Raw genomic sequence first — 15,998 nt, 5'->3', positions numbered from 1 at the left:
AAGACAGCTGCTTGACGAGGCTTGACTCTCGGTGATGCGGTGGCGACTCGCATGACAGCGCTTCCTTGCCGCTGTTCAACACAATCATGGGCCGCTGCGCAGAGGCAGGGCCCATGTCTACTGAGGAGAGAGGAAACAAAGTTCGGCGGGCTCGTCGACGCGCTGCGGCGGATGCATGTGATGGTGTGCATGAGCGTCATCTGTGCCACTCGTGCCGTGCTCTCGATCGAAGTTTTCGTTCGATTATGCTTCGTGGCCTCTGCGCCTCAGCCACAGGCGTTGCCTCCCGCCGAAGGCTCAGCTGTGATGCAAAGCGCTCACCGCAACACAGCCGCTGGTCCCTCGCACGATCTGTGCCTTGGGGTTGCCTCCTTTGGCGTAATCTGTCAGGTGCCGTGCAAGAAAGCGTGGGCGCCTTGAGAGAGATACGACCGCGCCAATGTGCGCCTCCCCACACTTGCGCACCTCGTCCGTTCGCGTTGGCAAGGCTGCTACGAAGCACGACCACATATACGCAGACGTACTCTTCCACGGAATACATGTCGGGGCGCATCCAACGCTACAGGGGCTCGGACCACAGAAGCATCCACACTGCCGACCCAGAAGACGGACTGGGGAGACCGCCACAGCCGACACGCATGCAGACCCCTCCCCTCTCCCCACCATGCCCGCACATGCACACGCGCGCACAAGCATGGATGCAGGCGCACACGTCCATTGCGCACCGAGTAAAGCAACATGACAGGAGAGGGAAACCCAACGAAGGGCCCAAAGCGAAGGCAGCACAGACACCAATCGGAGTACCACGAGAGGAGACAAAGGGAGGGGGAGAGGCGAGGAGGGCCGAGGGAGCGCGCGTGCACATCCGCCGTCAGCACACACGCAGGAGGTAACAGCGGATGGCTAAAGTGATACACGCACGTGGGGCCATGTGGGCGTCACGTGCCCTTTCATCGTATGCGTTGAACGTTAGCGCGGCGGAAGCTCTGCATGGAGAGCGTCGGCTCATCCTCGTCGCTGTCCTCCAAGTCCTCCACCACAAATTGGCTGCCGTCGGGGTTGGCGCGCGACATGGCCGTGCTCGACGGCTTCTCCTCTTGACTGTCACTGGGCGCCACGGCTCGCTTCTCACCTTGCCACACGAGCGAGGCGGCGCTCTGACTACTCGTGCGGCAGAGGGCAAAGAAGTTCTTCGGGCGCTTGCAAGGGCAGCAGTGGCAGCACTCATCCTCCGCGTCTTCGTCGTCGTCGCTTCCCGAAGAGCTGTGCCCCAGCAGAGTCGTGGTGGCATTGGAGTGGTGGTGAGAGCCACCAAGTGAGTGTGTGGACAAGCATGCCCGCGGCAGCGCGGAGGACGGGGACGATGCGCTGCGCACGTGGCTGCTGCTGCTGCTGCCACTGTGCGCGTCGCGCTCCGCACACCTCACAGAAGCTGCTGCACCTCTGCGGCGCTGCGGCTGGGAGACAAGCCGCTCGCCAGCGCGCTTTGCTGCCGTGTCAATCGACAACTCGCCCAGGTCCGTGGAGCTCACGTGCGCGCTCCTGTGCGACTGGTCGACGTGGGATCGCCTCCATATTTCCGCGTTCGACGTGGTGCCTGCATCGACATCCTCCTCGTCTTCGCTGTCGAGGACGATCGCCATGACAATCTCCTCGCCTTTCATGCGATTCTTGTTGACGCTGCGGGACTGCCGCCCGTGCCGCTGTGCGTCAGCAGGGGCATTCGATGCCATGAAGGCCTTGGACGCGTGCCAGGCTTCCCGCTCCCGCTCTGGTGTCGGCGACTGCGCCGTGCCATTCGTTCCCGGAGTTGCGCGACCGGGGCCGTCTCCGGAGTAGAGGGCGGTGACGCTGCACTCGTCTAGTGAGCCTATTATGAAGGACGTCGCCGGGCTCGCACCGAGCGCCGTGGCGGCGCTTCTGCCGAGGCTAGAGCGGGTGCGCGCTCGAAGCTTCGACAGAGAGCCGGCCAGCACCACGCTGCTTTTCATGTTCTGCCCAACATGCTCGCGGCCGCCATTTCGAATCACCTCCACGTCGTGGTGCTGCTGCTGAAGGACACGCAGCCGCACCTCCTCCTGTGCCTTGAGCGCCTTCTTGGCTGCCTTGGAGTGCTTCGAACACGTCGCCCTCTTCATGTGCTGGAAGTCCACCGAGGCCACGTCAGCGTCCACAGACTGCGGTGAAGCGGGGGGCGGTAGGACGTCGCGCTGCAAGGTGCGATACTGGCTGAGGATGAAGCTGTGCATCTCTTTCGGCATCGACGGCGGCGGCGGCCGCGCCGAGGCGGTGCCCTCTCTCACGGCTGCACCGCTGGACCACTCACCGAGATCACTCGGCGGCGGCGCGCCGCGGCTTGAAGAGGCCTCAGGCAGCGAGAGGTTTGAGGTGCCGCGCTGAAAGATGGTGCGGCGGGCACCACGATCTGGCGGCCGCACGCCGTGCGGAGAGCATAAAACTCGGCCGTTGACGGCATGTGCGATGCCGTCCGTTGGGCTGCCTTGCTCGCCGCTCACGCGGGTTACGTTTGGCGGGCGCAGGAACGAAGGATGGGTACTGCCCCGCTTACTGCTGAGTGGGGTGACGTTGCCCATGCTTGTGGCGCCGCTGGGAGGCAGTGTCCTGAGAGGGGCCTGCAGCACCGTGAGGGACGGCCCGCTCACGAGGTTTCGCGAGGCGGAGCGCGAGGTGGCCGGGGAGCCGAGCTCCTCGCCGATGGTGTGGGTGGAAAGCCAAGTGCGCAGCATCAGAGGGACAACCTTGGCTTCAGTGTTGCTGCCGCTGTGGCTTCCGCTCCCATTGCATGTGGGGGCGCCGCTGGGGAGTGCAAGCGGGGAGAGTGATGCAACAGCTGCGTGCCCTCTACCGGCGCCGGCTGCTCGAGGGGAGCTTGCTGGTGCGCCGTAGAAGCTGCTCGACGCGCTGCCGTTGTGCGCCGTGCTGGCAGACGGGTTAGAGGAGTAGGAAGCGGGCGGCGGTGCGACCAAGGCTTCGCCGCAGGGGTGCGCCGAGTTGATTGATATGGAGCAGGTGGTGACCTGCCTCTTGTCTTCTTGGTCATGTGTAGCGCCGCTGGGGGTCGCCGCGGTGTGGTGGTCTGAGAGGGGTTGCATGTCTATACATCGAACCCCCTCGGCGGTGCCGCCAGTGGTGGTGGTGCTGCCGCTGTGACCCGCTCCGTCATTCTCCTTCGCCGTGCCGCTCGCGAGCTTCTCGGCGGCGGCGCCGCCATCTACGGCTGTCTCCGCCGAGCCCTCTTGCCGTTGCCGCCGGTCTTGCTGACCTGCCGCGGTGCCGGGGTATCGACTGGACACAATGGCGCGCATGGGCCGCTGCTGTTTCGCGAGGAGTATCTCTACGCCGCCGACCCCCTCTCGCTCACTCTCGCACAGAGTCACCAAGGACGGGTTTGGGGCGTAGCTGGACTGCTGTTGCTGGTGCTGCGGCCCGTCGGATCTGCTATGGTGCCGCTGGCGTAAGAGCGGTCGAACAAGACAGCGGCTTGCCGTGGGCGGCGGTGTACTCTTTGGGGTGCGCGGGGAGACAAAGGATGCCGTGGTGGTGACGGCGGTCGCTGTCACCGAGGGGGAGGGGCACAAGTCGCCTGCCATGGTGGCTGCGGCGCGCACCAGTGCCTCCGTGTGCGACGGTGACGACGATATCGGCAGCACATCCATGGCGGTGCTCATTAACAACAACGGCGTACCCCTCGACAGATGATGGGAAAGGCGAGCCCTGAAAAGGAGATCAAGTATACACACGCACGCACAAGCGAAGCAGACGGACGCTGCGCGTGAGGACGGTGGCGGCAGCCCTGCCCCTCCTCCCCCTGAGAGGCGTTCACCGAGATATAGAGAGAGTGGAGGCCGTCTCGCTGCTTTCCACAGATCGCCCAAAGGTTAGCAGGAGGGAAGGGTGGGGGGGTGGAGGACGATGCGAGAGCAGAGGGCACAGAGAAGCTCGAGGAAGGTGCCTCCCAAAGAACGTGCCGACCTCGAGACACACCCGAAACGACTACTCAAGTAGGTAACCCCACACAACAAAATCAGGCGCACATCGAATGGGAGCAGCACAGCGCCAACAAGCGGATGAGGACAACGGGAGCGGCAGACAACGCGAGGAGAAGGAAAAGGGTCGTCTACGCTACGCTGCACGTCGGAGAAGGACAATGGGAAGATGCACGTATGCATATATATATATATACGCTGGTGGCCTGGAGTGCTGCGTGTCTGGCGTCGGTGCGTCCGTCAAGTCAGGGCACCCCTTCCATACACACACACACACACGCACACGCCGCTGCCCACGCACAAGGGATGGGGTAAAAGACTCAGGGAGAAAGAAAGGGCAGGGCACCAATGACGACGCTGCTTGCCACTGCAGAGTTGGCAGAGCGCGCTGAGGTGAGAAGAATGGAAAATGAGCAACAGACAGACAGAGACAGAGAGAGGGAGACACGACGCGCCAACCAATCCAATGTTTCAAGCAACGCGTGCTGCGCTCGTGAGGCACACGCCGGACATCACAGAGCCAAACAACTCCGCCACCGCTGCAGGGAGACAGCGACAAAGGACAATGTGTGTAAAGGAGAGAGAGGGAGGGGAGGAGAAGCAGGTAAACCGATGTGCACAATGCGCTGTGCACACACACACACACACACACACACACACACGCACACAGATAGGAAGAGAGGTCGTCGGCGAGCAAGCGAAAGCAAACGCAAGAGCACTGAGACTAGAAACGGCACGAGCAGAGGAAGGATGCGTGCGCACGACCTCCTCCCTCTGATATCTCGCCTTCTAGTCCCTCGTATTCGCGCCGATGTCTACGTGTGCGCTGTGCTTTCCGCTGTTCGCTTGCTGTGTAGTGCAGGAGGAGGGGGGGGGGAGGAGGATGAGAAGGGAGACGTGGGACTGTGATGGCGGCCGCCAGACGAGGCCTAGTCAACATGAAAGAACGACTACTTACCTTGCTTGCTGGTGCATGCGTGTGCGACGCAACACGCAGCGGAGACAAAGGGAAGCACAACGATGTTTCTGTTCTGCTGAGCGCGACAGTGTTCGACTCGTCACTGTCCGCTCCCGGGCTTGTGCGCGACAGCTCTTCTGAACTCTTGAGAAAAGTGAGGGGTCGAGACGGAGGAGGAGGGTGTGGAGATGGGAAGAGGGGAGCGAGAGTGGGCAACCATAGATGGGCCATCAGTGGTGCTGTTTGCCGTGCGCACGAGGTGCATGCGCCGTGGAAGACCGTCAGCGATGCGTCCTCTCCCGTTTGGGGTATGCGTAGGTGATGTCATCAGAGCCACGCTAGCGATGCGGGCGACGGCGATCCAGCGTGTGCGCCTTTGCCCTGCATGCGCACCTGGATCGCGGTGGCGCGAGCGGCCGACAGAGGTGGGGTGGAAAGGCAGGCAGGCCAGGCAAGAGGGGGGAGGGAGGGCCGGAAGGATGATGCCATACGGCGCGGTCGACATGCCTGCGGGTGCGTATATCATGTTATTCTGGAGTTTGAGTGGCTCATCTCCCGACGTGGACGTGGGTCTTGCACATGCCTTCGACGCCCCTCACACACGCCCCTCCTCCCCACTCCGATGATCGCAGTGGGCGATACGGGTAGAGGCAGAGAGAGGAGGAGGGACTGAGAGGACAACGATCACGGCACGGCGGCGCACCTCGGCAAGACGCAGATGATCATGAAAGCATTAAAATAAAAGAAGAACTCAGAAGAAAGAAAGGTCACGGTTGCTCTGCCTCCCCCCTCCCGTCCCTTCCCCCCACCCCCGGCGCGACTCGCCACATTTGCGCGCGTGCAACGCATGCTGCCCGCAACTCGAGAGCAGCGCGGGGATGGGGGAAAGGGGGGGGGGAGAAGGAGAGGGCACCCAGAGAGAGCGAGAGAGGAAACTCAGACGCACGCGTCTTCATGCATGGCGGCGGTCCGTGGGAGGGGGAAAATGCGATGGAGGATGGAGAGGTGTGGGTGGTGATGCTGAGGCGGACCGGCGCCGTGGCGGCGTACAACCTCATCACGCACCGCCCCTCCTCTCCACCTCTGCCCATCCCACGCCTTCGTCCCACACCCATGCACCTCCACTACTCATGCCCGATCGCGCTGGCTGACTTGCTCGCTTTCATGTTTTCCTACTCGGCAGCCGGAGCAGCGGCAGCCGCATCGGCCGGGGCGGCCTGCACGATGCGCGTGTACACGCGGGTCTTGCTGGAGCACGACACCAGGCGAATGAGCTTTTCGCGGCACAACTGCTTGAGGCCAGAGGCGGCGATGGAGACGGCGATCTTGAGGCGGTCGGAGATGATCGACGGGGTGATGAGCTTGTACTTGGGCACCTCGCTGCGGAGCTTGTCGTACGTTTCCTTGTCGAACATCACGGCGTTCTGCAGAGCCTCGCGGGACTGGCCCTTGCTCCACTTCTTCGTGGTCTTCTTCGCGCCCTTGTTGGCGGCCTCCATCTTGGCCTTCTTCGTCTGACCAGCCTTCGGCGGCATGATTGCGGTGAGGGGGGGTGGTGGTGGTGGTGGGTGGGAGATGGACTGGAAGGAGAGGGAGGTTCGCGTGAACTCTCTGCGCGGATGGTTGATCGGGTGTGGGCGAAATGACGAGTTGTGGTGCGCGGCGTTGTACAGACGCGATGGTAGAGAGACAGAGAAGAGGGTGCAGGCAGTAGGGAGGGGGAGGTGATCCGAGTCTAGCAGGTGGTGTGTCGTGGTGCAGAGGAGAAACACGACGCTGCCATGAGGATACGTGGACAGGGTCTACAGAGCGGGTCGTACGCGCGGATGGGGTGGGGTGTGGGGCTACACGGCTACTCTCTTATGCATGCCATGCAGCGTGCCACAAAAGGAGTGTGCAAGGATTGAGAGGATGAGGAAGTGTCTGCGGACCTTGCGTGGTGGCGGCAGCTGAGGGGGTTTCGCTGGAAGAGCGAAGGGAGATCGATAGTATTTGGATATCGCAACGACGCTCAAGGCGCGAGTGGGCCACATGCGCAGCATCCACAGGCTGTGCCTTTTCGGGTACGTTGTAGCCAGCACACCCTTGAGAGGAAGCAGGAGGAGGAGGAAGAGGGAGGTCCGAGAGGCCGCAAGCACCCTTGCACACACGTGCGCAAGCGCCTCTCTGTGCACGTGCACACGAATGCACAAATGGGGCGCATTCCAAGGCGGCGGCCACAATGAGCGCGGACAACGGGGAGGAGATATGCGTCAGAGGCCGCAAGGGGGGAGGGGAGGCTGAACAGTGAAAGGCGCACGAGGCGGACGCGAGGGTGGGTAGAGGATGGAGCTGGAGTGGGGAAGGGGGGAGGGCGGAAAGGCATCTGCCCTGAAAGATGTGACACGTGCGCAAGCACTCCAACAGACAACCGCGCGAGTGCACGAGGGCAGCGAGGCTACGGTGGCGCTCGCACGGCAGTCTGTAAGCGAGAAACCATGTAGAGGCCGGAAAGGGAGGATGGTGCAACAGCAACGTGCGAATCAGCGCGAGGCCGCAGACGACGTTCACTGTGCAGCATACTCCACGTGCCATCTACGGCCGGCCCGCATGTTCTTCTTGCTTCCCGTTTCCCTTCGCCTCCTCTGGTCCTTCGGTGTCGCTGTCGGAGTAGCCGTACACGTCCCTATTAGACAATCCCAGAAGTGCCTGTTCCACGTCTTCCATGCTGCCGCCCCATGCCGCCTCCAACTCCGTGCGCGAGAGCTGCGACGCCCAGCTGTACCGCTTGTGCAGCGCGCGGTACTTGCGCACGTGCAATACGTTGTGGACGCTGCGCACCTCATAGCGGCCACGAGCGAGACAGCGCTTCCACTCCGGGCTGCCCAGAGGCACGAGGGCGTTTGCATAGAACAGACGCTGCACACGAGCACGGTATTCGGCCTCAGCGGCGCGCTCCGCCGCAGGCGCGTGTTGGCCTGCCGGTGATGGGGATGGCTTCCTTGCAGTGTTGTTGTCCCAGTGGGCGGGCATGAAGGGTGCCACGAGGGCCCGCTCGCTGTCTCTCTGCAGCTTAAAGATGACGCACGATTCAGAGTTGACAGCCGTGCTCACGTCAACCAGAGGCGGCGGGGCCTCGGCGTCGGTGGTAGTGGTGTGCGTTGGCGATGCGCCAGCGGGCCGTTTGCCCTGGCGATGACTGCTCAGCTCCGTGACGTGCGCGCTGCGCAGCGACTCGCACACGGGGTGTTCAGCTGGTACACGGAGGTAGAAGGGCTTCGAAGGCGCCATCCCAGATGTGGGCCTCTTTGGAGCCGCAGCAGCGCCCTGTGGGCTGTAGAAGCCCTTGAGCTGAGGGAGGAGATACATGAACTCCAGGTATAGCAAGCGCACACGTGACTGCATTGCACGTCCGCCCACTCGCACACCTCCTGGCTAGAAATGGGATCGCGCTGCGTGGTTATGATGCGGGAGGCGAGAGGGGCTATAGGGGGAGGGAGCTCCACGCAGGGTTGCTCCATGCATCCATGTATTGGGACCGTCTCTTGCTCAGCGTGGCGTGCACGTCTGTGATGGCGCTGAAGACTCTGCGGGGCGACAGTGGGTGAGAGGCAAGTGGAGGGGTGGGGCGGAGGGGGGGAGAGGGAGAGGGAGCGGGAAGGACGTGCATGGCGACCAGTAAGCATTCTGCACTCAAAACAACGTGCTGCGGAGCTGAGAAAAAAGGGATGTGTGTGTGTGTGTGGGGGGGGGGGCTGCTCATGCCTGACGGGGCGCGGCGGTGAGTGCATGGGCTCCCCTCCTGCCGCCCGCCGTCCATTGGCGCCCGAGGGCTGCTGCTAATCCATGGCAACGCTGCCCATGTGAATCGGGTTCGAGAGTAATGGGGAGGGGGAGGGGGATAGGGGCAGCAGCAGGAGGAAGAAAAGGCGAAAGAAACGAGCAACATGACCAGCAGCACTGCATCCGTGTTGGCGCCCACCATGACAACAGCATAACGTAGGAGGACACGCAAAGTAAGCGGTGCTCGCTTCATCTCCCAGAAGCGCGTAGGTGTGGGATGCTGAGCAGGATCGGGACAGGCCATCATCCACGCGCGCGTCATGCTCATGCGGGCGTGCTTAACTCGACAGCGAACCCTGTCAGGGAGGTATGGCCCTCATCAACCGCTCTTCAATGCGGCGCTGGATCTGCACTGGCTGCCGCTGTGAGACACGCAGACTCTCACGACTGCGCTCTGTGCTAGTGGTGACGTCGGTGGTCTCGACATCTGTCTCACATCCCCAGAGTAACCGCACCACCTCCTCTGCAAAGGCGGTGTTCGAGGAGAGGGAGAGGATCTGAGAAACACTCGCCGCGATGCTACGGCAATGCATTTCGCGGGTGAAGTGCGTGGGCGCGCGCGACAGCTGCGCCGCCAGCGCGCTCTCCGTCGACCGTGCGGCCTCGCGCGTGAAGGCGAACACGTCAGGGTGCTGAGAGACAAGCTGACCAATAGTGTCCTGCACCGCCGCCGCCAGTTGGGCCGCCAGACGATGCTGCCACCGCTCCGACTTGGCATCCGTTGCTGACGGTAGCGAGGATGTGTGCGTCGAAGGAAGGGTGGAGAGGAGTTTTTGGAGAGGGACACAAAGGTCCAGCACCATGACGATGCTGCGCGCACGTGTCGCGGCAGGGGCTGCGGCGTCCGAGGGGTACTGTACGACGTAGCTTGTTCCTAGCGCTTGCCGCACCTGGCAGACATCATCGAGCAGGCGCTCTGACGCCTCTGCGCGGGCCCATGTACCGTCGATGAGTCGTAGCGAGACACGCGGCATGACGTCGCGAGAGATGAAGTCACAGACACTATCAAAGAGGTCCCGTGGCCACGACGGCGACGGCGGATTGGGACACCTGCGCCCCGTGAGAAGCGAGCCATCAAGCGCAACCAAGCACAGCACGCGCGTGCCCGGTATCGAGCTGGTGGCGTCGTCTAAAGGCACGTTGCCGTTCAGCACGCTCGCCACACGAAGGGGAAGGTGCCCGCTGCTGAGAGTGGAGGAGCAGCATGACGTCTCCTCCGCTGCTGGGGTGCTGACCCACACGCCTGCGAGCGCGCCTTCTCGACGCGGCATCCGCACCGGCGGACCGGCACTTGGTGTGTGTGGCGCCACGTTGGTGATGGCAGCATCGACCGCTGCCTTTGGTGGTGTGCGGAGGCTATCCCTCCCTTCCCACTCCACGCGTGTGTGCGCTGCACCAGCACTGTCGTCGTCGTCGCGCGGTTCACCGATGCCACAGGTATAGGAGCCACAGACGAAGTGATGCGAGCCGAAGACGCCGTCCACTGCGCGGCACCACTGCAGTGGCGGCACGTACGGGGAGAGCCGCACCTCGAACGACGAGACTCCCGCCATGCATTCTCGACCCAGGGTGGTGCCAGCCTCGCTCTCATGAAAGCCGCTGGCTTGCCATACGAGGCTGCGCGTCGGCGCTGCGAGAAGGGCGGTGACGCTCAACGAGCGCTGAAGCTGCGCACACCAGTTGAGCGAAATGTGAGATACGTGCCCAACCACCGTGTAGACGGCAACGATTTCGCCGTCGCCGCCGTCGTCACGCCGGGCAAGAAGAACAGCGTAGAAGGTTGTGAAGTCCAACCCGCTGTCTTCCACCGATGGGCACGCCTCCACAGCTGCTCTACTGCCTTGCACATCGCCGCACTCTCGTGGCGGACGAGGACCTCTCGCGGGTGGTAGAAGCTGCAGCCGCAGGTCAGTTACATGTGGGTGACGACCCAGGACGGCGGAGAGGTGACTGGAGAACTCAGCGCACGTGTACACACCCGTGTGCATCTTGAGGAGTCGGAGGGCCGCTGAAGAAACAGGAAGAGTGGTAGCAGGGATTCGCAAGCGCCAGAGATGACAGTAAAGGCCAGGGGAGTGATGTGGAGGGGGGTCGCTGTTGTTGTGGTGGCGGCAGCGCTGCTCGCATGTTGACTGCCAGCGGGAAAAGGAGGACCAGAAAAAGCAAGGCAGAGTAGAACGGCAGCGAGCCGTCGCATCCGCTGCCTGCGCTGTCCTCTGCCGTGTGTGAGCAGGGTTGCGTGCGTGCGTCTATGGGGTGAAGGGGTGGTGAGTACCCCTGGGGGGCGCATCGGCATAAGTCAGATGCTCATGCGAAGGGGGTGGAGAAGAGAGAGAGGCATGATTCGGTCGTTTGCGCGTGTCTGTGCGTGTGCGGGCATACAGCAGGGCAGGGTGCACCGTGGAATGCCGGCCCCTTGTCGAAAAGAGGAGCCGACGAGAGGCGGCAGACGTGAATGGCCAAGGGAAGATGTGGGAGGGGGGGGTGGGCGGATCCGACACGCCTGCACCCCACTCCCCCCCTCCCCTTACACATTTTCTCTCTCGCGCCAGGCGCACGTGTGTGAGTGAGAGGGAGCTCGTCGGTGCCGACGACGCAGGAGACGCGAGCTGCGGCACCGAAGACCGCTCCTCCCTTTCGCCTCCTCGCAAGTCGGTCTTTTGTGCTACACCAGTGGGCTGTCGTTTTTCAGTGGTTCCAATAATAAGAAGAGACAGAGAGCTTAGCTGCAGGCGCACGACGCGCACACAGCCGGCGCGTGTGAGAGACGGATGAGGTCAGTTGATAAGCATGGGCGAGGAGGTGCTGTATACGCACACACACACACACAACGCTCCCACCCCCACCATCACCAACACCACCACCGAAAAGTAAAAGAAGTACAAGGGAAAAATGGAAAAACAGCTGCTGTACATCGTTGAGTGCCCCTGTCCGCGTCTTCTCCAGCACGCGCGACCCGACGTGGGCACGAGAGTGTCGGGGGAGCGGCAGCAGAGAGGGATGGCGCTCGGTCGATCTCGTCATCCTTTCATGTGCCCCGCACACCCCGACCCCCCCTGCACGTCTCTCTCCTCGCACACACATACAGGATACATAGAAACGCCTCGTGCGCCTCCGCCTTCTGCCTTTTCCGCCTCTCGTGTTCTTCGCTGGTGTTGTTGGACGATGTGGAGATCCACGTGAAGGTGACACGATAACGCAGGAGAAGCAAGGGTGCGCTGGGAGAGACGACGCCCCACCTCGCACTTAAGGATAGACCGACCGTACATATTTAGGGTGTTCACCTTTGCTGATTCTCGACTTCCGCTTGGGGTACTCACGGCACCCCAGCAGAACCATCCGCAGACACGCGCAGTGGCGTCAGCGCGAGTCGCAAGGCAACCATGGAAATTCGGCGACGGGATGCGACACCCCACGCTCACGAGACATGCAGTGAACACGATCCCTCAACCGTAGCCACACCTACATACACACACACACAGCAGAGGGTACCGTGCCGCACACAGGGCTACCCAGCTGCTGCCACGGCGGGGGCGTTATCGGCGATGCTTGCCGCCGCGGTGGTGGGGGACGGAGGAGCGGCAGCAACGTCCCATTGTTGTGTAACGCGCTGGACAAAGCACTCCGTCATCTCCTCGAGCTGATCCTCCAGCGGCACCATCGTCTCATCGTAGTTGCCACGAACTTCCGCGAGCTTCGCCTGCAGTTCGCCCTCTATGGCGATGCGCTCCTCCTCCGCAGTGCGCACACTCTCGCGGAGTTTGTGGAGGCGGTGGCGCAACTTCTGCAGCGTGGCTGCCGTTACCGAGGCCGGCTCCGTAGTGAGCTGCAGGTGTTCTTTGCTTGCCTCGTACGCTGCAACGAGGGCACCGAGCTCAGCATCCTCCGTGACGGCATGCTTGGCGGCAGTGGTCTGCTGCTGCGGCGGCGTTCGATCGCGCACCTCTCCGAGCGTTACCGCAGCCAGCCACGCCTGCGCCTGCTTCGCCATCCGACCTGTGTCAGCGCTCTGTGACAGCAGTACCGGCGCCGTCACCAGCTTCACACGGTAGTAATTCCGAATGGAGTGCAGCCACTCTCCCATGCACCCGATCGGGATGCTGATGCGATACAGCGCTGATACGCTGTGGTGAGGATCGGCGCAGAAGCCCTCCACCTCGGTCATGAGCTCATCGCTGAGGAGGTCGTACTTCTTCAACAAACCCTCGCTACGCGTAGCGAAGAATTCGTGGAAGTATGTGTGACTGAAGAGCACTTGCGACGCCTCCCACGTGCAGGCCTCGGGGGGCTCGCCGCGCACCTTCATCACCAGCTCCATCGTTTCGATGGCCTCCTCCGGGGGACACACGTACTGGCTGATGATGTGCAGCGCATCTTCTGGGCACTCGGAGATGTGTTCGTAGCAGCGTAGGAGCGACTGTTGCGCCTTCTTCTGGTACTCCTCCGCTGCCGGCTTCATGTCGCGGGTCTCGATAAACTGCCCACCTTGAGAGCGGCGCTCCTGCATCACTATCTTGCGCTCCAGCCACTCGATCTGGAAAGCGATGAGCGCCTCCTTCTGAGCAGTCGCGTACGTGATGACGCGCAGCGGCTCGAGGCGCGGTTCGTAGTGTTGGCAGACACGCGTCTTGTTGAGCGTGTACTCTGTGTGCAGGTATCCAAGCTGGACCGCGTGAGCCTCGACGTTGTCCTCCAGCGCGGCTAGATCCTGCTCTTCCTGCTCCAGCTCCTCTTGCAGGCGTGCAAGCTCATCGGATGGCCGAGCCGACATGTTTGACGTGACTCGTGCAAAGCCTTCTTGCGCCGCGTGGCTCTGTGTGTGTGTGCCTCTGGCCCCTTTGCTGAGTCGGGCTAACAGAGTCGAGAGAGAGGCCAAATAGAAAGTGTGGGGTGTGGGAGGGGAGGACCGGCTGTGCGCGTGTGTGCGGCAGAGAAGTGCCCGCCCCAGTGTTCCCGGCAAGGCCCGAAAGGGAATGGCGATGGAGCGGTGACGCAAAGAGAGAGTGGAAGGGGAGAGGCATGTGTGGCGTAGAATCAGTCATCATAACCTTCATCACGGAGGGGGACGAGAGAGTGATGGTGGTGGTGGGGGCACTTCTCAGTGCGTGGTATCACAGGGCCCAAGACACCCCCGCTCTGTGTGTGTGTGTCGGGGGAGTTGGGGGGGGGGAATGGGTGGGCGCCGCCATGCTCAGTCGCCCCTGATGACCAGGAGGGGCTGTCGGTGGGAAGAGCCTTTGCGACATGGGATTCGGCACTTAGCTGCCGCAGTCCCAGCGACTGCATCGCTCTTTGAATGTGACGCGGACAACACACAAACGGGAGACACCGGCGATGCCCTCAACTCGTCCATCAACGAGCCAACGCCGACACACTCGAACGCACGCACACTTACGGCACGGCACAAGAAACACGAGCGGCACCACAGCGCTGTCAGAGGGACGGCGGCCGCTAGTTGCGCAGGTAGTTAGACCAGCGCGTGCGAGAGAACTCCTTCCAGTTCATGTCCAGTTGTTCGTACACGTCGCCGGACACCTGCGGGGGCCAGTTGATCTCCTCCTCCAGCCGCGTGAAGGTGTCCAGTGGGAAGTAGGCGGCGGCATTCTGCTGGTTGTGCTTGACGCCAGCCGGCCGCTCCAGGTTGTTGAGCCGCAGCGTGATGTTCACATCCACGTGCTCGCGGATGATCTTCTCCACCTTGTTCATCTGCTCCTCGCCCATGTCCAACTGCAGCGTGACGTAGCGCGCGTAGGTAATGGCGGTGTTGTCGGCGTCGCGGAAGCGGCTGTAGGGGCGCAGGATGCCCTCGTTGGAGAGCTTGCGAATTAGCCCACCATGCTTGTAGATGTTCACGGCGATCTCGCGCAGCGCCTGCGACGTGTACTTTCGCGGCCGCGGCTTCATCACCAGCACAAGGGAGTAGAAGACCATTGTGCTCGCCCGCGGCGCTGCGTCCTTGCAACACGCGAATCGGCTCTTGTGCGCCCGGTGCCCTGGCCCAACTGCTGGGGAACAGCGAAGCAAGGAGAGGTGGATGCCGCGGACGGCTTGTTTCACGCGGACTACCCATGGGCGAGGGTCGTGGCAGGAGGAGGGGGGAGGGTGGTGAAGAGACAGGGAAGGAGTGAAAGGCATTTTGGGGAGAGAGATCCTGGGACGGTGAAGGGGGTTCGGGTGCGCCTCAGCGCAGAGGGAGGGGTGGGAGGTGTCCGTGGCGCATGTCGAGTGCGACGCGTGCCGTCCGGTTCATGGCTGTGTGTCATGCAAGTGACTTCGTGAATAGGTGGGTGGGGGCTATAGGTACTGCTGCGGAGGGAGTCGCTGTTAGAGGTCAGCCAAGCGTGCCTGCGAGGCGCGTGTGGGGCATACAGTGAGGAACGCGATCAAAACATTAGCTGGCAATCAAGGAAGTAAGAAGGTAAGAGAAACGACGCGCCGCCATCCTCACATACACACACACACACACGCACGCACGCATACACGCACATGCCCGTGCCCAGAGGCACGCAAGCGAGGCGAGTCACCGCGGTCAACGTGCGGGGAGCCGTGCCTGTGCTGATGCGCTTCGATGCTACGCGCGTGGGGAGCTCGGCATCACATGCCAGGCAGCACGGTCTCCGCGCTGAGGAAGTAGTTGAGCACCACCGCGCTCGCCGTTTCAATGGAGTACCGGTACGACACCTTTGTGTACAGGTGGAACTCGTCTTCGCTGACGTAGTGCTCCTTCTGGTCCCAGGCAACGTACCAGTCGCCATCCTCCCGCTGCCCGCGGGTGTCCGTGCTGTTGAGGCGGTAGACATGACGCGAGAGGGGGAACATGTCGTAGTTAGAGCCGCCGCGCACGATGGCGACCGGCACGGTGGGGTACTCGCTCGTGAGCACGTGCAACACGCCCACCCCCTCCATCGCCTGCACGCACGACAGATCCTTGGCAGCGTACAGACCCTGGAACACTTCCTCGGTGTACTGCCGGCAGAGAACGTCAGAGCGCGGCCCGGCGAGAATCTGGCTTGTCGTCACCTCTGCACAGTTCAGCAGGATAGGGGTGGTGGGCGCCAGGCGGTTGTACGACAACAACACCTCCGAGGCGGTCGCTGGCGCGTCGCTGCTGGGGGTGCTCGCGTGCACCTGTTTGCCCTGGTGTGTCTTTGTGTCCTCGGCGGCCGCGACGTAGTCGGGGACCGCCTCGTTGGCCTCCCAGAACATCTGCA

At 62.5% G+C, this 15,998-nt stretch overlaps 7 protein-coding genes across 7 annotated transcripts; all 7 read right to left on the bottom strand.

The window, feature by feature from the left end:
- Positions 1–950: 950 nt before the first annotated feature.
- Positions 951–3,611, bottom strand: LMXM_33_0450 (hypothetical protein, unknown function; the record flags this gene model as incomplete). The annotated part of the gene is made up of 1 exon (XM_003878581.1): positions 951–3,611. One exon carries the CDS (start codon positions 3,609–3,611, stop codon positions 951–953), a length of 2,661 nt encoding a protein of 886 aa, XP_003878630.1.
- A 2,526-nt stretch (positions 3,612–6,137) lies between these two features.
- On the bottom strand, positions 6,138–6,500 carry LMXM_33_0440 (ribosomal protein S25; the record flags this gene model as incomplete). Its single annotated transcript, XM_003878580.1, has 1 exon — positions 6,138–6,500. One exon carries the CDS (start codon positions 6,498–6,500, stop codon positions 6,138–6,140), a length of 363 nt encoding a protein of 120 aa, XP_003878629.1.
- Positions 6,501–7,539: 1,039 nt separating this feature from the next.
- Positions 7,540–8,349, bottom strand: LMXM_33_0430 (conserved hypothetical protein; the record flags this gene model as incomplete). The annotated part of the gene is made up of 1 exon (XM_003878579.1): positions 7,540–8,349. The coding sequence occupies one exon, from the start codon at positions 8,347–8,349 to the stop codon at positions 7,540–7,542; it is 810 nt and encodes a 269-aa protein (XP_003878628.1).
- Positions 8,350–9,086: 737 nt separating this feature from the next.
- Positions 9,087–10,340, bottom strand: LMXM_33_0420 (conserved hypothetical protein; the record flags this gene model as incomplete). Its single annotated transcript, XM_003878578.1, has 1 exon — positions 9,087–10,340. One exon carries the CDS (start codon positions 10,338–10,340, stop codon positions 9,087–9,089), a length of 1,254 nt encoding a protein of 417 aa, XP_003878627.1.
- Positions 10,341–12,295: 1,955 nt separating this feature from the next.
- LMXM_33_0410 (conserved hypothetical protein) lies at positions 12,296–13,558 on the bottom strand (the record flags this gene model as incomplete). The annotated part of the gene is made up of 1 exon (XM_003878577.1): positions 12,296–13,558. One exon carries the CDS (start codon positions 13,556–13,558, stop codon positions 12,296–12,298), a length of 1,263 nt encoding a protein of 420 aa, XP_003878626.1.
- A 680-nt stretch (positions 13,559–14,238) lies between these two features.
- Positions 14,239–14,718, bottom strand: LMXM_33_0400 (conserved hypothetical protein; the record flags this gene model as incomplete). The annotated part of the gene is made up of 1 exon (XM_003878576.1): positions 14,239–14,718. The coding sequence occupies one exon, from the start codon at positions 14,716–14,718 to the stop codon at positions 14,239–14,241; it is 480 nt and encodes a 159-aa protein (XP_003878625.1).
- Positions 14,719–15,381: 663 nt separating this feature from the next.
- LMXM_33_0390 (hypothetical protein, unknown function) lies at positions 15,382–15,996 on the bottom strand (the record flags this gene model as incomplete). The annotated part of the gene is made up of 1 exon (XM_003878575.1): positions 15,382–15,996. A coding segment is annotated over one exon (615 nt), but the record flags the coding sequence as incomplete, so codon positions are not given.
- Positions 15,997–15,998: the final 2 nt, after the last annotated feature.

This window comes from Leishmania mexicana, chromosome 33, assembly GCF_000234665.1.
Source record: "Leishmania mexicana MHOM/GT/2001/U1103 complete genome, chromosome 33".
Classification (NCBI taxonomy): Eukaryota; Euglenozoa; class Kinetoplastea; order Trypanosomatida; family Trypanosomatidae; genus Leishmania; species Leishmania mexicana.
This window is presented reverse-complemented; position numbering and strand designations above follow the sequence as displayed.